The sequence below is a fragment of the Diplotaxodon limnothrissa genome, linkage group LG22, assembly GCF_057381915.1.
Source record: "Diplotaxodon limnothrissa isolate DT_005_m linkage group LG22, D_limnothrissa_male_GT1.1, whole genome shotgun sequence".
Lineage (NCBI taxonomy): Eukaryota > Metazoa > Chordata > Actinopteri > Cichliformes > Cichlidae > Diplotaxodon > Diplotaxodon limnothrissa.
This window is the reverse complement of record NC_140616.1, coordinates 30,095,716-30,110,108: the sequence shown is the minus strand read 5'-3', so window position 1 is coordinate 30,110,108 and position 14,393 is coordinate 30,095,716. Positions and strand designations below refer to the sequence as shown.

Genomic DNA, 14,393 nt, shown 5'->3' with positions numbered 1-14,393 from the left:
GTGTTGCTATCAGTGTGTGAAGAGTGGGAGAAGTAGGGTTGCATTGACAATCCAACACAATGGGCAGCACATTGAACACATTTTATAAGTGGTCAGAAACTTGTAAATAACTTATGAAAGAATAAAGTTAGGTTGAAACCAAGCACACCATTGTTTTTCTTGTGACATTACCAATAAGTTTGATGTGTCACATGGCTCTCTTCCTATTGAAAAAACAAAAGTTGTATCCCAGATGGCCGACTTCTAAATGGCCACCATGGTCACCACCCATCTTGAGGAGTTTGCCCCCTCACATATACTAATGTGCCACAAACAGGACTTTAATATCACCAACCATTCCCATTTTATTACGGTGTATCCATATAAATGGCCCACCCTGTATATTGTCTCTCACTAGCATGGCTCTCGAGATGGACAAAGGGCCCCCCATTTTTTTTTCCTTATTGTTGTCCACATCTTCAGAGTATGTTTTCTCCAGTCATTCTCTATTTTTAGGGTTTTAATCAATTTTGAATTAATAAAGGGTAATGTTAATAAGGATACGTTCTTAGCTGTGCTTTGTTCCATCTGAACCCATCCAGTTTCCTGGTCATTTCTAATCCTCTTAAAAATAAAAGTTTAATCTCCACAAGGGGGCAGTGTTTTACCAGAAAAGTGATTCATCTATTTAGGTATAAACAAAGAAATGCACAGTACCTCCTAAATGTGTGTGGTCTCCACATTCTTACCCTCTAAGCTCAAGCTAATTTTAATACTCACAGTCAGTGGATTCAATAATGTGATTAAAATAATCACAAAAGCTTTTCCTTTTCTTCCTTCGCAGGATCAGGATGCTGGTAAGATTTCTATCAACTTGCTGTTCACAGCATACAACATAACTGAAAACCACATTCAGTAATTAGAGGGCACTTTTTTAAGAATATGAGTCAGATCCGGAGCAGATTTAAAGGGGTTTTCTCTTTTCCCATGTTCCACCTCTCCACACAGGTTTATGGAATTTGGATTGGTAGCAGTCGACATGTTTCTGTGGCAGTTTTGACCTTAAATCCACTGGTCCGTCCCTGGTGGGAGCCAGGGACCAGTCAAAGTTCTTAAAGACCCAATATCTGGAGTCTTCTTTGCTAATATTTAGAAACAGCTACTCTCCAAATACAACACACCACAGTTCACATTTTTACCTGCATTTCTTGCTAACTTGTTGCCTTTATAGTCCACATATTGCAAAGCAATGTAGAAAGTGTTAGCGCTACACATTCAGTTAAAGCCCCTCCTCCTCACAGGGCAGTCCGGCCCTTGTTCACTACTACAGGTTTAATTCATTTTATTTTCCTAATTTCCTCAATACACTGGATGCTGTACGTGAAACAAAGTTACACTGACAAAGAGAACATGTAGAAAAATTTAATGAGGGTGGACACGCTGATGTTGCACATTAAATGATATTAAAGGTCACAAAAAACTGCATAGATATTAAACAGCATCATCTCCCAGAAATGTTACATTTAAACTGATAATTACATTTTTATTTTATGCATAGATACAAAGTTAACAAGTGCCTTTCAGGATTTAGACTCAATGTTATAATCACAATATTTCAACAAAAAATGGAAATAAATACTTGCAGTAAATAAATGAAAAACATTTTCCTTATTTTCCCCAATGAGCTACTGTCACTGATGACACGCGTCTTAATTTGACGTGTGAATGTACTGAACAGCCTGTAAGCACTGCAGTAATGTTTCCCTGGTCATTTTAAGCATAGAGTAAATATTGTTAGTTTAACAATAACTAAAGTATCTTCACCTTGTAACTCGCCAGGAGCTGGACTATAGTCCACCAATAAAACAAAAATATTTTCTAGCTGTGATGTTTTTATCTCAGGTTGAGCTTTTTAACCAGCTCAACCACTTGTTGTGCAAGAGCACGTGTGTTGTGGACAAGCAGAACTGAATGCACTGCTGACTATTCACTGATATTTGTGTCACACTGTGATAAAGCAGTCAGAATGTTCAACACACAGCCATCAGAGCAGACCAAACCTGCCCAATTCTGATAAGTGCCACAGATATATAACAGCCATCGTACTAATAGGTGGGAACCTGCCCAGGTGCATCACTGTTGCAGTTCAGTGCAGAGCACCATGTTCCTCTGCCTCGATGTTCAGCTGCTTTGTGAGAGAGGATCTTTTCAGTCAGGTGGACATACTGCAACCATGCTGGACTGCAGATCTGCTGCAACATTCAGAGCTACCAGAACCGCAGCAGGTAAACAGCTGGTTCATGTGCCGCTAAGTGTCAGAGACTGTAGAGCAGAACGCAGACTGCTGTCAGCAGTGCTGTCCATGAAGGTGGCCCTCTTCATCCACACGATGAGACACTTGTTGAAGAGCAGCTGGTTTATTGCTCACTGAGTACTTTCTCATAAAGTACTCAGTACCAAAGTAAAACATTTACAGACGAGAAACTTAGAAATCTCACTATTAACTGATTTGGGGGTTTTTTTCCTATTTGGGTGTTCAGCCACATGTGTGAGTGCATGTAACCCCAAACTGATGCTACAAATAGAATCAAAATCTCTAGAAACCAGTGAACCAGCACAAAAATTAAAAATTCCAACATAAACATTGTGCACCTACACATTACAAACACTACAACTGTGTAATTTGTGCATTTGTCATATGGAGAACCTGCAATTAGCATTAAGACATCAAAACTTTGAGAACTCCTGGTCTCCACATCAGTACAACTCAAGGATCCAGAATTCACATCCACAGACGTTACTGAGGTGAAGGTTGTTAGAGATTAAGGGTAGTGATGTGCCAGTTAAAGTAAAGACAACCACCGAAACAAGCAAACAATGGTGTTTTAAGACGTTAATAAAGCCTTTATAAATGCACCATGCTGTTGCTTTATTAGACTTCACTGTAGATGCATTTCTGCATAACAGCTTAGCCATCAACCCAGCCTTGAATAAGACAGGCTTGCTTGTAACTGGCTGAGGTTCAGAGAGGTATTTCATTAATTACATGTTTAAAGCCAACACAGACGGTCCTGAGGAGAAGCACACAGCTGAAGTAAGACTTCTGTGAACGCTTCCAGTCACAATGAGAGAGGTCAGCTTTGTCATGCTGGAGTATAAGGCAGAACTGTTGGAACTGATTGCCCAGATTGTACAGGTGTACCTAATGAAGTGGTAAGAGGCTGTATTTTATGAGTTGGAAAAGTGGAAAATAAAACCGTCTGATTGGAGGACATTGCTTCCAATAAATCTCCGAGGTAACCCTGATTGGATATGATCTGAACAGCACATCATAGCAGCTGGAAAAATAAGGATATGTTAACATGAGATTCACTACTTCAGGTGGGACTTCACCATCTGAAGTCCCGCTTCAAGACCGATGAAGTGTGAGGTCACAACAGGAAACAGCTCATTGGACAGATGAGGTGTCAGCCTGGCGTCACTTTGAAGATGCCTGCGCCTCCATACCAGCCTGCGTCATGAGCTCAGTGACGTTTCTCTCAAGGTCGTTGATGCGGGTTCCCATCTGATCAAGTGTGAGCATTAAGAAACAAACAAGTCTGCATTCATGAAGCTAACTACATCTACAATATGTTCATTTTTTCCCAGACGTTTGAATAACACCACCTCTGAGACCAGGAGCGGAGGTCAGAGGACACATTTGTCAAAACTGCCAGTTATGAACAAAAACACTGATAACGCAACAGCAGCAGTGATGATGACGCTGGCACAGAGTCTGTTTACACACTGCAAAGAGGCAGCGCTGTTACTGACACTGTGAGCTCAGGTAGAGTGAAAGAAAACTTGCTTCTAGTGCCTAAAACAGCAGCGCTGTTCCTGTGATCGCCATTAAAACCTTTACAGGGAAAAAGCAAGCGTCAGTCATCAAAGCACCTGACCAGCAAACTCCAACATGAATAAGAGCAAACTTTGTAGCTGCCCCATCCTCGCTGATTGTTTGACACTCAGAAAAATCTGCAGTAAGGCTCCAGAAGTTGTGTTAAAACCTGCAAATGGACTCTTCACTTTATTCATTCATTATACAGCTCGCTGAAGCAAACAGGGGTGAGTCTAAAGGGGGGCATGGGGTGTACTAGACCATATTTATTTCAAGGCTTTTGTAACATTTTTCTGATTGAAAATGAAATAATATAAAATATTGTGTTAATTAAAACCATGTTAATATTTAAAAATATAAAAATAAAAGCTTTTTTCATAGCTAATAAAACATACAAGAGCCATTAAACTGAGAGCCACTGACCTGAGGGTTGTTCGGTTGGACACTGAATTATAAATAATATTACATAATGTCTACACCATCATTGGCTCCTGTTAACATCAGAAAGTCTTCCAAGAAGTAAAGGTACATTTTTATGCTGTTGTTTAAATACTTGAGATTAATATATATTTATAGGATTTAAGAAAATATTTTCTTTTAAAATTACATTTCAACATGGCACATAAATACAATTAAAGGGCTTGTTTGGGGTTTTTGACAGATGTTGTATGCAGTTAAACTTTAAAACACTGCAATTTCTAAAATAGAAACCACTGAGCATTTTATTGTGACAGACCCATGTTTTCTCTTTTGTCTTATTAATTAGCGATTATAAATATTCAACAGTATTTCTTATCCAATTGCACGATCTGATATCCTTGTGTCTGTGTTGTTCCCACATCATCAGAATAATAAATGTTGTTCCAGGTTCAACATTGCAAGTGAGCAATCACATTGTTGTGACATCATACTTTTGTGACTTTGGAAAAAAACGTCTTCTTAACGTGCGAGAAACCACCGCTGTCCGCCAATCCAGCAATTTGAATTCGTTGCATTTCAGGATACTGTTCTTTAATAAACGGTAAGCATTATACATATCGTTCTTGCAACATTGGAATTTCATAAATGAATGAATCGCTTGGTTTGCAAAAGTATGACGTCACAACAATGTGATTGGTCACTTGCAATGTTGAACCTGGAACAACATTTATTTTGATGATGTGGGAACAACACCAACACGAGGATATCAGATCATCCTATCCAATTAGTCAATTAATCGATGGAACAATTGACAGATTACTCCGTTACTAAAATAATCAATAGCTGCAGCTCTGTTAGCTTTTAATAACTATTTGATCCCCTGCTGTAAATTTGTAAGTTTGTTCATTTAGTTGTAAGTGAACAATCTTTTATTTTTATGAAATAATATCAATCAAAAATCCAGGAAAACACATTAAATAAACGTTAGAAATGATTTGCATGTCACTGAATTCAAACATAATATGACTCAGTGCTCGGTGGAGAAGCCCTTGTTGGCGATTTTACCCATTTAGAATTAATGCATCTCACAGCATACAGAGTGTTCAGAGCACAAGTGACCCGCATATTGCAGCAGGGCACTTACATCCAAACTTCTCAGGGCGCTTTTGTTTATTTTTGTCTGAGCTTCGATTTTATTGAAATTGCTTTTCAATAAATGATTTACTGCAATTTGAAGCTGCATCTTTATTTCTGTGTGTATTTTCTGACTACATCAGCAACAGCTTGAGTGTTTAGTTTTGGGTCACTGCCATGCTGTAAGACCCTTCTTCGGTGTTTTTGCTGAGAGAAGGGGTTTATATGTGGAACATGGCTCTGTCCTTTGGCCCCTCTATCTCAAAGTCGTCCTGTGCCCTCAACAGAAAAACACCCCCAAAGCATAATGTCTCCACCTCTGTGCTTGACTGTGGGGATGGTGTTCTTCAGGTCATATGCAGCATTTCTGTTCCTCCAAACACAAAGAGCTCGACTTTGGTTTAATCTGACCACAGGTTAGATGTTCAGTGGTAAACTTAAGACAGGCCTGTACATGTGTACATGCTGGTCCATACCCTCCTCAGGATAATCCTCATCCAATGATGCAAGATCTTACATGCAGCTCCAGACCCAGGGTGAACAGCTGTCACCTCCTCACCAAACTTCTTGCTGTTGGTCTTGGGCAGGTCTACAAACTTGTCATCGATGTCCTTTGACAGGACAGCTCTGGTCTTGCCAATGGTGGCGGAGAGGTTAGAATGGAGGACACTGATTTTGTGTGCGTTATACACTGAAATAGCTGAGACCAGGAGTATCTGTAACTGACTGACTGAGGTGTGCACCACATTTATAACCACTCATTTCTTCGTGAGTGAGCAAACTTACAAAGGATCAAATAATGATTTCTCCAACCACATATCAAAATCACCCCTCGTCACTGACACATTTTCTAGTAGACAAAGCTTAATTTCTGAGTATATTCCCATCTTTTAACACACATTTCACTGTTGACTCTTTTACAGGAAGAAATCTCATTACTGGGTGCCAATGTGCCTTAAATAGATAATTATTATTTAAACATATACAGTAGCAGAAGTCACAGGCAGAATGTCACATTTGACAGAGGTTTGTCTCATTTGATTTTCTTCATACTGCACTTTTAAGTGATTGTTGTATGAAAACCAAAAACGACGTGATTTTTAAAGAAGACTTATTTTACCTTCAGTAGCAGTGGCGCTAAACTTGTACAACAGTTGAACAGTTCAAGAGTCTCGGTAGCGGTCGGTCGCCCTCTAGTGGCCACGTGTTCATTGACAGGAGTCAAAGTGAAAGTCTCATTAGTGAGCTCATTGCTCTCAGGTGTGTCTTCGCAAGCAGAACTTTGAGCTGACTGACTGCGTGGATAAAACGCGCCTGAAATGGAAGAAAACACGGCTGGAAAAAAGGATATGTTTGGACTCCAGCTGTTCAGAGATGCTCTGGAATCTTTGCTCAAGTCGCTGCATGGTTGCCTCCATCTAAACGGACGAGAGAAGGAAACTCGTTCTTACACAGATGTTTGCCTGCCCGGGTTGTGCTTTTTACAGGACACGTAGGTCACATGAAACAAACTCACCGCCTCGGTCATGTCTTCAGCTGCTTTGCACTCTGTTTTAGACATGGTGTCTCCAGACACACACACACACAACCCGCTCAGCTGCACTCAAACAACACACACACGCCTGCCTGGGACTGTTTTGCCGCACCGGCCTGTGACACCCAGGTTAAAAAATCCCAAATGAGTTTCCTTTCTGTGACGCTGGCGGTGACTCCCTTAACTTTGCGGTATGCCGAGTTGACACAAACTTCCGCTTGTGGCGCTCGTCCCTTCAAAATAAAAGCGTCGCAACCTTCAAGTCACCACATTTTTTTTCAGCTACAGACAATTTTATTTCAATATGATTTTTTTTTCTAGAAGATTTTTTATTTTTTAAATTTGGCACAAGGGTGAATAGCTATGGCCTAAATGTACACGGTATATGTAAGTTGCATAATTGGCTCATAATTGCAAGGTTTGACTCTTAAATCTTTGTGCCAATCTGTGATATTACCAAGGTGTAAATGCCAACAGCTTTGACATGAGGGTAGGATCATTTAGTCTTTTTGATTTGGATATAATTCACTCATCAGTGTTAACTGGTGACCATTCTGGATAAAATAGACATAGAATAGGAACATGTCTAACACCAGAGATTTCTAAGAATGGGTGGATTCATCCTTAAAGTTGTCCAGAAGAGCCAGCGTGGGTTTAAGACGACTGTAAGATTAAGAGGGGCGAGAGGTTGAGGTTGTTTCTCTCTGTTAGCCCTGAGACAGGCTGGTGATCTGCCCACGGTGTACCCCACCTCTCACACCCTATCTCACCCTAAGCCAGCTGGGATATACCCAACCCAACCCTGAATTTAATAAGTGGGAAAAATGGATAGATTGGAATTTATGCTAATAAAGTCCACTTAATTTAATTGTTAATAATGAGGCAGGTCGCATTCAGGGGGGTAATATTGATACAATGACCATGAAGACAAACTGTGAGTTTGAATTTAAGCAGCAAATCTGTAAAAGTAAAACTCTTCACACAAGTAAACAGATTAGAAAACACACCACGCCACACGTGTGAGCTAGAAACTCTGTTGAATTCAGTCTTGTGCTGTGGCAGGATGTCTACAGTATAAATGTCCACAAGGCATTTCATCCAGGTAAAGGCGCAAAGCAAAAAAACAAAAAACGAAAACCCACTTTTTTTCCCCAATTTCCGCCTTTTATTTTGAAGGCGAATATTGTTACATTTCCGTTGTTGTAACAGCTGCCTTTCTCATCCTTAACTGTGACAGTGGCGGAGATTTGTATGCGCGCAGCACATGGGACAAACATTTTTTTAACTCTTTGTAAACTGGTTTATCCTGGCAGTCAGGTCGCTGTGGGTTTTGTTGCTGCGCCCCCAGAACGAGGCTTTGGTTTTTATGTAATACATTATCCTGCTCACTGTGAGAGATGAGAGAAAACAGCTGTCTGCCATGAGGGTTACATAACTTTCATTAAGCCTTTATAAATCTTTCTTTATTTCGGGCAGTGTCTCTTTCACTCCTGCTGAATATAATACATTTATACTGTATAACATCATTACAAAGGCTTGTTAAAATGGACTGCAGTGATTAAGGGATGGACTGTACAAAGGAAGAAGTCAGCTAACATAAACCAGGTTACATGAAATATTGAAGAAGATGTTGCTCTACAGTCAGTGCAGAAAACAGGCAGAACCAGATGTGTCACTTTGTTTTAGGCCTCTTCAGTTGCAATTGACTAAAATATTCATTGTCTGCAGCAAGGCCGGATTAACCTGCTTAGTGTTCTCGGGGCAAAGACTGTGGGTGGGGGGCTGTAGTTGTAGCTGTATGATGCACACTGAGAACTGCGTTAGAGATTTGTGAAAGCGAAAATGTTTCTTACTGCTGTTAGCAAGTGATAGAAATAATTAAAACTGTCCACTGCAGCTTGTGTCTGTGAAGCTCATTGAGCATCTTTGTTCTTTGTTCTGCTCCCCTTTTCTTTCATCTCTTTCCCCTAGTTCACCCCCTAAAAAGCTGAGGCAGACTGCCCAGCGCTGACCCTGGATCTCTTCTGAATGTGAATGTGTTAGTGCTTTGTAACGTTAATGATAACGTAATGTTATCATTTGTGCCCCCTGCGTACCAAACACCCAGGCAGTAGGAGAGCACGCAGTGCACCGAGGAGCGATAGAAGGCCAACAGCAGCTTCTGGTACAGGTTATTCTTCCTTTGCCCAGGTGAGATCGCCAGAGATGTAGGTGCCCAGAAACCTGAAGATAGAGACAGAATAAACACACTCACCATTTATAATGAGAGTGGAGAGAACCTGTCTGTGCCTCCTGAAGTTCACAATAAGTTCTGTTGCTTTAAAGATGCTTAGTTTCAGGTTGTTTTCTGAGCACCAGTGAGAAATATCTCTACCTCTACACTGTCTCATCTCCATCAGAGATTGATCAGAGATCCGTCTGACTGACCGAGGCTGGTTTTTGAGGAGGTCTTTGATCCAGGAGCAAGTAGCAGGGGGTTCTGAAGGTGGTCTAGTTTGGTAGTAAGGATGTCTGGTATTATGGTGTTGAACGCTGAGCTGTAATCCACGTAAAGCATCCTCACGTAGCTCTACCCATTCTCCAGATTTCCCGCTGCTCTGTGAAGGGTGATGGTGATGGCATCCTCCATGGACCGATTTGCTCTGTAAGCAAACTTGTGGGGGTCAAGAGAGGGAGGTAGGTAGTCTCTGATGTGCTGAGACACTTCATGACTACAGACGTGAGAGGTATAGGTCTGTGGTCATTGAGGCTTTCTATTCCAGTCTTTTTGGGGATGGGAATGATGGTGGAGGCCTTCAGACAAGTGGGGACAGTGGCATGAGTCAGGGAGAGGCTGAGCAGGCTGGTGAGGATTCCTGGCAGTTGGTCTGCACAGAGTTTGACCACTGGCTCTCAGTCTCCTCCTGACCTCATGTTCCTCATGTTGCACCTCAATCAGATGTTTTTGGTAGCCATCAAAAAGTTTCTGGCATAATTCTGTCGTGTTCGTGGCAGAATAGACTGAAACTGGTTGGTTTTCCTGGTGCTAACCTGTTTTTTTATGAGCAGTCCAGGTTGAAGTGAGGGCCTAAATTTTTTAATCCTCAATTTCAGAGGCTTATGTAACCTGAGGTCATCAAACCAAAACCTTTTAGTGGTCCCCCACACTCGTTTTAAAACCCGAGGGGACCAATCCTTGCAAGCTGTTGCACCCAGACTCTGGAATGCACTTCCCCTATTTCTACAGGGTTTGGACTCAGTGGAGACCTTCAAAAAGCAGCTAAAGACATTTTTATTTCAAAAAGCTTTTAATTAGACCAGGGTATTTATGATGTATTTTATAACTGTATTATGTTTTTACCTTGTAAAGCACTTTGTGACATATGTCTGTGAAAGGTGCTATATAAATAAACTTTACTTACTTACTTACTTTTGAAGCTTATTTCTACGTAGCTACAGAGTCAGAGCCCAAAATTACCATAACATTCACGTTCTGCCAAACAGCTGACACAAACTATATGTTAAAATTCTTTCTTTTATTTATTTATTTATTTTCTTTTTTTTTATTCTTTCTATTATTTTTTTTAGCTAACCTGCTAGATAGCTAGCCACATACAGTTTGCCTGTGTGTGAACTCTCTTGATCAAGTTGGATAATCTTTGATTGAGCGCGTGACGTGAGACGTTCCAGGAAGTGTTGGGAAACATTACAGACGGGCAGGACAGCGAAGAAGAAACAATGGTGATGTAGGGACACCGCAAACAAAAAATGCTGTTTCATTTCAGGGGCTTTTTATACATTTTCAGGAGAGTCGTGTGTTTCCTATAACGACTTAAGTTCAGCCCGTGCTAAAACGCTCACAAGCATCAGCAGTGTTGAGTCAAGGAAATGGGAAACGCAGAGTAAATGACCGTACTGCAGTGACTGCACAACCGCTGCTTTTGTACGGAAGCTCATTGTTTACTGCTCATTGTTTCCGCTATTGTAACGTCAGCCCCGGATACGTCGTTTGTGCTTCATTGCTCTGTTTATGATGTCGTGGCATTAGCTGCTGTTTCTCAGTCATGCGTGGAAAACACGGATGCTTCTCTCCCGATCTCAAAGCCACATCGAGGAACCGGAGGAGGATCAACAGCCAAAAATAGTCTCTAGAGCCACTGACAGCCAGCTGACGTCTCTTCGCTTATTCCGCCGACGAACAGCATGGAAGATGAGTTGTTTGACCAGATCCTCACCGTGTTTAACAACCTGGTGGCGTGGGTCGCTGCCGGTGCCATGGTGTTCGGTGGGGTGGTGCCCTACATCCCCCAGTACAGAGACATCCGCCTGACCCAGAATGCAGAGGGCTTCTCCACCTACGTATGCCTGGTGCTGCTGGTGGCAAACATCCTGAGGATACTCTTCAGGTAACAGACTCTCACATCCTTTGAGAGCTTGTGAGGTTGTTATGGGGGGCTTCGGATATTCTCTTATATTCAGCTTTTAAAAAAAAGAGATCCTCTTACACTGCATGTTAACCGACTCATAGAGGAAAAGCGGCCTGCTGGGTTGAATGCACTGCAAACAGTCTGCTGGTTACTGTTAAACACCAGACTGTAGTTTACCTCTGAACAGTATTCAACTTATAGCAGACAAGACTCGCTTTTCCTTTTATTTTTTTATACAGTGGTTATAATGGTGGATATTAAATGAGGCCACAGAAATAATGATGTAGAGACTTGTACATATAATGTGGATAACCCGAGGCACAAAAATACACAGTTTACGATAAGAGCCGTGCATTGTGGCTCTGTAGTGCAGTAGTTTGCATGTTTGCCTAACAAGCAAAAGTTTCCTGGTTCAGTCCCAGGATGAGATACAGATCCCTTGGCGGTTGTGTCAGGAAGAGCACCTGGTTTAAAAATCCAACAGGTTAAGTATGCAGCGCTGTGGCAACCCTGTGTGAATAAGTGAGCAGCTAAAAGTAGCTTTAATCATGCAAAGCTACTCTATTAGAGTCCAAGCATTAATACACTGTATTGCCAAAAGTATTTGCTCGTCTGCCTTCACACGCATATAAACGTAAGTGACGCCCCATTCTTAATCCATAGAGTTTAATATGATTTTGCCCACTCTTTGCACCAATAGCAACTCTTCTAGGAAGGCTTTCCACATGGTTTAGGAGTGTGTCTATAGAAGTTTATGATCATCCTTCCAGAACCACATTTTTGAGTGCAGATGCTGATGTTGGACAATAAAACCTGGCCCACAGTCTCCGTCTAAGTCATCCCAGAGGTATTCTGTCAGGTTGAGGTCAGCCAAGTTCTTCCACACCTTTTCCACACCGCTTATCCTTGGTATGCTGAAGCAGTAAGAGTTCCTTTTGCTGGAGCTAAGGGCCCAAGCCCAACTCCTGGAAAACAACCCCACACTATAATCCCTCCTCCACTGAACTTTACATTTGGTACACTGGAGTCAGACAAGTATCGGTCTGCTGGCAACTGCCAAACCCAGACTCGTCCACCAGGTTGTCAGAAAGACAAATGTGATTTGTCACTCCAGAGACCTTACTGCTCTAGGATCCAGTGGTGTCCTTTACACCACTGCATCCAAGGCTTTGCATTGTGCTTGTTGATGTAAGGCTTGGATGCAGCTGCTGGGCCATGGAAACCCATTCTGTGGAGCTCTCCATGAAATGTTCTTGAGCTGATCCAAAGACCACATGAGTTTTGGAGGTCTGTAACGACTCTACACACTATGCCCCTCAGCATCTGCTGACCCCGCTCTGTGATTTTACATTGCCTGCCACTTCATGGCTGAGTTGCTGTCATTCGCTTCCTTTTTGTTATAAAACCACTAAAAGCTCAGGAAAATTTTACAGCTGGACATGTTACACAGGCGGTATCCTATCAGTGTACTACACTGGAGTTCACTGAGCTCCTAAGAACGACCCGTTCCTTCGGCATATCTAGCCTCTTGATTTTATACACCTGTGGCCTTAGATGTGATTAGAATTCAATGATTTGAATGAATATGGTGTAATATGCACTTAGGAATGAGTGTAATAGGTCCCCTTGAAGGTCTGGTGACCAGCAAATGGGTGAGAGAACCATAGGGTAAATATGAAATCTTAAAATCCACATATTGTTTTCTTCTTCTTTAGATTTGGACGCTACTTTGAGACGCTGCTGCTGTGGCAGAGCATCATCATGATCTGCACAATGCTCATCATGCTGAACCTGTGCACCAACGTCCGCATGGCCACTGAACTCAGCACGAAGAGGCGCTCCTTCTTAGGTCAGAACACCCAGGCGGTGCCACTTTACCGTGCAGATAAGGCTCAGATTAGTGTGTGTGAGTGTGTGAGAGGCTGGTGATTGTTGCCTGTGATCTCCTGTGCAGGTTTTTCTTTCTAAAACTATATAAAATAAGCTTTCTGAAGCTGGTTTTATATTGCGCTTAGTTCAAATAAGTGATATAGGATGATGGGGTAAAATATATTACTAACCATGAAACTTTCCAGGCTGATTACTGACATTAAGGTGATTACATTTTGTAATGTTTGTCATAAAGTTATTCATAACCCACACAGGGAAACGCTTGATTCTGTTTTGTGACATTTATCCCTTTGTAAACAAACACAAACAGCTGCCCTTTGTTGTCTGATACGCCGTGCTGGGCATGCTACAAGTTCCTGCTTACTTTGAGGAAATTTGACTAAACCTGGCTGCTAATATGAAGAGGCTCAATGTCAGATAATGGGAGAGTATCAGTTAAACTAGCGTGGGCAGGATTAAATATAATCCTGTGTAAAAGGAAAACATGGAGACACTGTTTTATAATCAGAGCCTCACACATTTCTTTTTAAGTCGATAACAATAGTTGGCGACTCTAAAATCTGATACTTCAGCGAATATACATAGACAGGTTTGCTTAAAATTCGTATTGTGTACTTCTATCTTTATGAGTCAGTGCTAAAACAGCACAACAGTACAGTTTAAATGCACAGGATCAGCTGGTTGTGGCATTTGAAATGCTGTTGCTAACAGGACAGTTGCCCTCTGGTGGACAAACTGTGCAACATCAACACAATGTTTCTCCTGTCAACTTTTTTTGGTTCATTTCTCAGTTGTTATAAATGCTGATAATTAGCAAAAGCTAATACCGGCCAATACCATCAGCCTGTCAATATAACTGGAGCATATGTCAGGAAGTGCAGTGCAATAAAACAAGTTTTATCCATCAGCCTTTAGGATAGATTGTTAATTTTACTAAATGTAATGACATTTTTGAGCTTTGTTATTTTAACTGAAGCTTCAGACTCATGTCTGATTGCAAAACACGAGAAAAACAATAGCTGTCCTGTGATTCTGCTATCTGACATCTAAAATGATCACACAGAGGAAGTTTGAAACAACAGGAAGTCTCTTGTCTGTCTCTTCTCTTCCACAGCTGGTCTCCGTCAGTCACTGATCATTCACTCAGTGAACA

At 41.4% G+C, this 14,393-nt stretch overlaps 2 protein-coding genes across 2 annotated transcripts in view; one reads left to right on the top strand and one right to left on the bottom strand.

The window, feature by feature from the left end:
- Nucleotides 1-3,410: 3,410 nt before the first annotated feature.
- Nucleotides 3,411-6,971, bottom strand: hsbp1l1 (heat shock factor binding protein 1 like 1). The gene is made up of 3 exons (XM_085347058.1): nt 6,927-6,971; nt 6,762-6,828; nt 3,411-3,552 (listed from the first exon to the last, which is right to left on the bottom strand). The coding sequence occupies exons 1-3, from the start codon at nt 6,969-6,971 to the stop codon at nt 3,458-3,460; spliced, it is 207 nt and encodes a 68-aa protein (XP_085203184.1). The 3' UTR covers nt 3,411-3,457.
- Nucleotides 6,972-10,649: 3,678 nt separating this feature from the next.
- Nucleotides 10,650-14,393, top strand: part of slc66a2 (solute carrier family 66 member 2) — a 35,532-nt gene continuing 31,788 nt past the window's right edge. Inside the window, exons 1-2 of the mRNA XM_085346090.1 lie at nt 10,650-11,329; nt 13,066-13,199. Of these exons, the coding sequence (XP_085202216.1) occupies nt 11,127-11,329; nt 13,066-13,199 (337 nt within the window). The 5' untranslated portion in view covers nt 10,650-11,126. The remainder of the gene's footprint in view (nt 11,330-13,065; nt 13,200-14,393) is intronic.